Consider the following 7,970-nt stretch of genomic DNA (forward strand, 5'->3'; position numbering starts at 1 on the left):
AGAAACAAAGAAGTCCCAATCATCTGTACTCTATGTAAAAACGCTTGTGAAACAACTGTACATCTTTTTGTTCAATGTAGATATTCCTGAGTTATGTATAAGGAATTTAAAAAACATTATATAGAAAATGTTTAGAAAGCTATTTAAAATAATTCGAGAAAAAAAATTGAATAATTTTAAAGAATATATCTATATATAAATAATGGGTCATGTGGTAAACTTAAAATTGTATTATTTGTTAATATGGATTATTTCTAATTTTCAAATATATCTTTATATTGGTGTAAATCACTAAATTTATATATCATAAATCAATAATATTCAAATATTAAAATTTAAATAATTTTAAAATAAAATTCATTATTAAATTTAATAATTTCATTAATTCATAATGTTAAAATAGTTATTAAAATATACTTTAAATATTAATATTCGTAAAATATAAATATATAAAAATGGTTATCAAAATATACTTTAAATATTGATATTCTTAAAATACACATATATGAAAATTCAACCTCAGTAATAAATAATAATAAAAATGAAACATCAGAGCTTCATAATGTAATATTGTAATATTCAACCCTTTAAATTATAATTTAAAAGAATCCGATCTCAATTTGATTTTATCTCGTATAGTCATCTTTAAGCAACTCTTTAAAAGTAATCACGTCTTACTATAATGTTATCTCATATAATCATATCTTTTGGCAATTAAATTATGTTGTGTATTTCTCCTCAAACGAAGATCAAATATGGGTGCAAGGACGAACCATTCTAATTGAAATTCCAGATGGACTTACTATATATTAGTAAGTGTTTTTGACATATTCTTTTTGTTAGATTTTTTTTCTATGTTGTAAATGTGTTAAAAAAAAATTGTAGTTAGATTAGTGTAATATATTTCCACAATTAAATATATTTATGAATCTAAGAATCAATCTGAATATTTGAATTGAAAACCACTCTTTTTAATAATTTTAATATTTATTTGAGTCAATTAAATTTTTAATTTACATGAATTGCAATCCATAATCCATCGCTATAAAAATAGCAATTGATAACAATCCTGCGTAAAAATATCATTGCAATCCGGCATGGTAGCGCTGCTAAACGTTGGCCAAAGGTTGGATAAAACAACCTAAGCTCCAGAATCGGCCATCTCCTAATGGAATCCGAGATAACAATAATGGCGGCATGAGTATGCACACTTAGGTGAATTATTTAATCTTTTGGTAATCAATTTTTTTAAGATATTTTTAAAATTTTGAAATATTTCTAAAATCAGAATCAACATAATTTCAGAACAAATTAATCCACCATCAACATAAATTAGTTATTCAAAAAACTATATATTGTAATAAAATTTCACAGTGAAAGACAACTACCAACTAGAGTTAACGCTCTCAGGGAGTTTTCCAAGATCCTTTTATCTATTTATTTATTTAGTTATATACCTAGAGCTATACAATAGATCACATCCTCAGAAAAAGTTGATACTTGATTTCTCAGAGAGTTCTCCATGAGACTTTTATTTATTTATTTACTTATTTATTTATATACCTACAGCTACACAATACATCACATCCTTAGAAATTGCCGGTTGATGTGTAAGTGCTGCCGGGTTGGAAATTGCTGGGAATAGCGTTTCTTAGAACTAGCGGTCTTCCACCAGAAAGAGGAGTCAAACGGAAAGAGAAAGGACCTTCCAGAGGGCTACCGCTATTAAGAGCCCAATTTGCACCCCATATATGTGACATGTCTGTCCATGAATTGGAGTTTGCCTGCATCAAATATTAATGGAATCATAGTTAGATATAAGGGAGAATATGAATTTTTGCTATTATCAAATAGGTATAAAGAATGATAGATTCTCAAAATATTTCAGAATTGGATGATGAGGAGAGAAATCAAATAATTCACTTCTTTTTTAATTATCATATTCTAAAATATCTAATCTATATCAATAAATCAAATATGGGTATGTAAAATACATCTTGTACTTCCAATGCTCCAAGATCACCAGTCCCATCTTCAAATTCAATAAATACGGCCAAATAATAATTGTTGGCTCCAGGGTCCACGTGGAAAGCAATAGTCCGCCCAACATATTCACAAGACACACTGTAAAATAACCAAAAAAAAATTAAATTATTAAAAATAATATGATAAATCTAGAAAGCAGACCCAGAGGTCACAGAGCTGGTAGGAAAGAAGAAGAGTTTGTGTACTTTAAGTAACTTGGGGAATGCAAGAATCACCCTGCTAAGAAAATAACTCTGCTTACAAAAATCTTTATTAAAAAAATGAATACGGAAATACCGTTGAGCTAATATCGATACGATTCCAACGTTGCGGAGTTCTGCATCTCTACCAGTAAGTGCAAGGCTATCAATGGCCGTACCGCTGAGATCAAAGTGTCTTGATCCGCAGCCTGGACATTCATCGGTGATCACCACAGTCACGGCCTTTCCAGAACAAGCAGGGCTCGACGTGCACTTTACCTATTTAGAGGTAAATAATAGTTAGAATCCTCAACAGAGTAAACTTTATTAGCAAAAACCATAACAGCAATTCAACTTCAAACCATACTTCATAGCAAGCTCCACAGCCTTCTCCGCTTTTGAAAATGTCTGGACTTCCTGCAGCTATTTCTGATAGGTAAGGGGCTTGTTTCACAATGGTGCCGTACCCACATGCGCCTCCTGTCAGCCAAAAGGAAGTAAAAAAAAATAAAAATCAAAGATTTTTAATGGAGAGTAAGATAAATTTCAGTAGTCCTGCAGATGTTCTTTAATGGGGGAGGTTTGGTTTTCAGGTTTGGTAATTCAATCTCCAGTAAAACTATGTAATGTATGGTTGACAACTAATCTAAATATCATTATTTTATTTGAAAAAAAAACAAATTTTAGATATTTAGCTATTTAACTGTGTTAAAGACGTTTTGGTGATTCAGTGATCCATTAAGGAACTCAAGTCACCAATTTAACATAATATATTAACCATGTTGAAAATATGATATTAGCGAACTTAATATATATATATATATATATATATGATTCTTTCATTTTCATTTTTGAGCATATTTAACAGTAAAAACAACTGTATAAATCACAGAGATTTTGCGAGTATGATTACCTTCACTCCCATCGCCATGGGGATCGCCGTACCATGTAGCAGTGGCTGGCACCCAGGCATTAGTAAGAACTGAGGCATTAGTAAGAACTGATAGCGAGCACAACATTACTAAGGTTAGAAGTTCAATCGCAGAACTGAAAGAAATCCTCATTTTGGAAGCCAACGAAGTGGAGACAACATACACTGTTCTATTGAGCTCACCCTTTGACAAGCACAGGAAGTGCGCATATATTTATAGTAAATTATATGAGCAACAAGAGTTTAACAATATCTCCATCTTTGCTGGATTATTATCCTATATTTAATTTATCAAAGATTTATATCAACCTGTAATATTTTTTTGGTCTTTTTGGGTTTTTATCATTTTTCCTTTAAAAAATGTGTAAATATTTAAATTTTTTAATTAAAAAATAAATAAAAATATATTTTATTAAAATACAAATACATATAAATAAATATAAATTATTATCTTAATAAAATATATTTATTTTGAGTGATTAGTGAGAGATACTTATATGATCAGGCTTTTTTACATTAATTTTATTTTATATATAAAATATAAACTAATGGTAATAAAAGAATTAAACATGTGAAATACTTTAATATTATAATATACGAATAGATTAATAATATATTAGAGTTTTGAATTTTTATGGTATAATGTTCAATTCAGAGTTTGGGTTTTTACTTACACATATACTAGTTTCAATCGTTTTTAATGGCTTTTGGCTAAGGAGTGGGAGCCACCTTTTTCATTCAAAATGTTGTTCCAAGAAAAGTAAATAATTATATCCCAACAATACTCACCAAAACAATTGGCTTAAATCTAATTCACAATCAGTTCCCAATGAAAATCTTAGGCAATTGATTTAACTACACATTATATGCTAGATCAAGTCTCAAAAAAACAATGGAAGATGCATAATTCAAAAATCTTACATCACAAAATGAATACAATACATGTAATGTCATGACTTGATTGGTAGATTCATACAGTTATGGCAGTCTAAAAGAGCCTTGGATATGGTGGATTTTATAGAAATGGTAACCCAAATGACATTTCAAGTTGAGACTCTGGTATAGGAGTTTTTTAACAACCACATTCAACAATATGGAAGATCAAGACATAGAATTTCAAAATGGAAAATAATTTTCAACATTGTAAAGTTTTATATGATATTTTGGACTCAGAGATTTAGTCTTGACAAAATACACACATACACTAGTTTCAATAGTTTTTAATGGCTTTTGGCTAAGGAGTGGGAGCGACCTTCTTCTATCAAAATGTTGTTGCAAGAAAAGTAAATAACGATATCCCCAACAATTCTCACCAAAACAATTGGCTTAAATCTAATTCACAATCAGTTCCCAATGAAATTCTTAGGCAATTGATTCAACTACACATTATATGCTTGATCAAGTCTCAAAAAAAATGGAAGATGCATAATTCAAAAATCTTACATCACAAAATGAATACAATACATGTAATTTCATGACTTGATTGGTAAATTCATATGGTTATGGCCGTCTAAAAGAGCCTTGGATATGGTGGATTTTATAGAAATGGTAACCCAAAGGACATTTCAAGTTGAGACTTTGGTATAGGAGTTTTTTAACAACCATATTCAACAATATGGAAGATCAAGACATAGAATTTCAAAATGGAGAATAATTTTCAACATTCTAAAGTTTTATATGATATTTTGGACTCAGAGATTTAGTCTTGACAAAGAGGAATTTACAACATCCTTAGTTTGGCCCAGGGCATATTCCCTTCCCTAGAATTTTGAGACCAAGGAATATCTAAAGGAATAGGGAATGCCTTAGGATCCTTTGTAATGTGTTCAAAAGCCACCAAGCAAGGAAGATATACCTTGTGCGCATGTATATCAACCATTATCGACTATATTTTCATTATGTTACCAATATAACCTTTAGCATCAACCCATAGATTATGAAAACATTCAACCTAGTTACCAAAAATGTCATTAAAATGATCTTCTGTTTAGGGAATTTTCATTCAATCAACACAACAATTGACCAAAACCAAAGTAAAAAACGATCAAGAGGGTTTCAATAATTTCACAAATAGAATAAGATCCACTAGAAGAGACAATGGGACAACAAGTTAAAAATATAGGGAAAGTAATAACTATTCTCCCCTTTGAAGTTGGGACCAAGATCCATCAAATAATGAAGAAAAAAAGGAGGACCAAGACACCCCAAGAGATCCAACCCTAGACAATCTAGCCATGTGGAGAAAGAAGCATAACCCACTAGATTAAAAAAATATAAACCATGTGAAAATGATTAAAGATTTATAAGAGCCAAAGGAAACATGGGAAGTAGAGGATATGGAGATAAAATATAGATCTATAATCCATCGCAATAGGTTGGGAAAATAAAGATCCCTAACTATCCCAAATAATGAAATAAAATTGATCTCACATGCTTATATTGAATCACATGCAACTCCTTTATCAAGAATTACAAGGTAACTCATATCCTATATCTTCTTCCTTGGGGCTTAAACAATTTAATCATAAGGAAAACCCAAAAATAGCTAAAGAAGAACAACAGAGGGGACAAAAAATGACATGAGATTGGATTGTTTTTAGTAAATATTTGAAGGGTAACAATAGCGATAGAATCCTTATAACATTACTCACAGAGCTATCAATGAAAATTCCCTCCTAGATTTTGAGTGGTTCAATGGTCCATCTAATCATAAATTTCTTAAAGCCAAAATTAACCAAGAAAATCTAACAATAGTTATGATCTAGGAGACGAAATATAGAGATAAACGGATCCATAGAGTTGAAAAAATAGTTTGGAAAAGATGCTAAGTAGTGGTGGTCGATTTCGGATGATTAACCATTCTATGGAATCCATACGAAGTCACACTTTGTGACTTTACCACTACTCAAAGAACCCCGACAACAAAACTTCAGAGAATAAATTTGTTTCCTTTGGTTTTGTAATGCATGTGTCTGGACCAATGATAAGGTCAACTTCATCAACAATATGCAAAATATTCATCTATTAATAAAGTACTCTACGTGGATATTAGGAGGATATTTTAATATAATAAAATATATAAATGAAAAGAAAAGAGGCCTAAGATGAGATGAATATTGTGCATTATTCAAAGTATTGATGAACTATTTAAAATTGGTGAAACATTGGGGGGGGATTTGTTAATAGTGTTAGATATGGATTGGAAAGGAGGCACCAAAATAATTCCTTTCAAATTGAAGCTTTATGGAAATATCAACCTACTGAAGGAGAACACCAAGAGTTGGCGGAAGGAAAGCCCCATTATGGATGAATTCGCAATGTACAACTTCCACCTCACATTAAAACACATAAAAAAATGAACTAAAGATTTGGAATAAAGAAGAATCTATATACATACATAAAGACAAAAAAAGTTTGATAAAATATATGGAAAAGTTGTAGGAATAGATGATAATGGCAACATTGTCACTCATTCACAAAGAAACTATCGTTTCAACTAAAATGAAGAAAAACTTATTCAGCAAAAGATTTTCTAGAAGTGAAAATAAACAATATATTGGTTGAAAGAAAGATATAGAAGTTCCAAATTATTTCCTAAATTAATTTAGGACACAATGAAAAAAAAATCTCCTGCATTAAATCTCAATATATTTCTAAATTTAAAAATCATTAAAACAAGAATTAATATCTTATTTCAAAAGTATTCTAATTAAATCTCAATAAAATAACAAACATCACTCTCGAGCACTAACCCCTCTCCCCACACACAAGGTACATTATACATTAGCTCATCACTCTAACCAAAACCTCTCTCACACAATCTGAAAGAGTAATGATGGATATGCCTAAGGGAATGTCACCCGGCTTTGTGGATTCACAATAAAATTCTTATAATCATGCTAGTCAATCATTGACAAAGAAGTGATCCTATCGTGAAGGACAACTTCAGCATCTTCAACTTTGGATACCATCTTTATGGTCATAATTAACCATGAAAATAAAGCTGAGTATCGTTCTTGTTTTAGATTTATAGCTATTTTCACTTTATAAAAATTATTTTTTAATAATTTTAATAATATTTATGTTATTTTTTTGGTAATTTATTTGGCAAGCTTTGGAAATAAAGTCTGATTAAATCACAATTTTGAATTCAAATCTTATATTATCCCCATCAAAATAAACAATTAAACCTGATAAATATATAATTTTAATCCACCTAAAAATATATATATTTTATTACTTTTAAGAATATTTTATTTCACAAAGCATATAAATTTGTTAGGTAAAAATAATATCGTGTTTAGTTAAATCTTCATTAATTGATGTTGCAGAGGAGGGGTCATGTATTTAATGGTTATAGAAGTACCAGCAGTAAAATTATAAAACCACCCAAATTGCAAATTCCACTTATCACTACAAATAAAGAGAGGAAAAAAGAATTGATATTTATTTAAATCAATTTATTTTTGTTTTATTATAAAATTTAGTTTTACAATTAAATGAATCTGAATCAATAACCCATCGGTATAAAAATATCAATTCATAACAATCCCCATAAAAATATCATTGCAATCCGGCACGGTCATGCAGCACATCAACTCATAACAATCCGGCAGAAAAATATGATTGTAATCCGGCATGGTTGTGCTAAAACTGCGCGAACTGCAGAATCGGCCATCTCCTAATTCGAGCCCTTGCAACAATAATTACGGCATGAGTACGGACGCTTACCCAACACCCGCAATGACCGTTATGATGCTATTATTTATGATAAAAAAGCCACTTTAAGCTTTATTAATTATTTTTATAATCAA

At 30.0% G+C, this 7,970-nt stretch overlaps 1 protein-coding gene across 1 annotated transcript; it reads right to left on the minus strand.

The window, feature by feature from the left end:
• Positions 1–1,589: 1,589 nt before the first annotated feature.
• Positions 1,590–3,244, minus strand: LOC149263647 (expansin-B3-like). The gene is made up of 5 exons (XM_089389530.1): positions 3,139–3,244; positions 2,593–2,705; positions 2,323–2,504; positions 1,995–2,124; positions 1,590–1,784 (listed from the first exon to the last, which is right to left on the minus strand). The coding sequence occupies exons 1-5, from the start codon at positions 3,242–3,244 to the stop codon at positions 1,590–1,592; spliced, it is 726 nt and encodes a 241-aa protein (XP_089245656.1).
• Between the last annotated feature and the right edge of the window lie 4,726 nt (positions 3,245–7,970).

The sequence above is a fragment of the Pinus tabuliformis genome, chromosome 6, assembly GCF_031772625.1.
Source record: "Pinus tabuliformis cultivar Carrire ecotype Pingquan chromosome 6, CPIR1, whole genome shotgun sequence".
In the NCBI taxonomy this organism is placed as follows: domain Eukaryota; kingdom Viridiplantae; phylum Streptophyta; class Pinopsida; order Pinales; family Pinaceae; genus Pinus; species Pinus tabuliformis.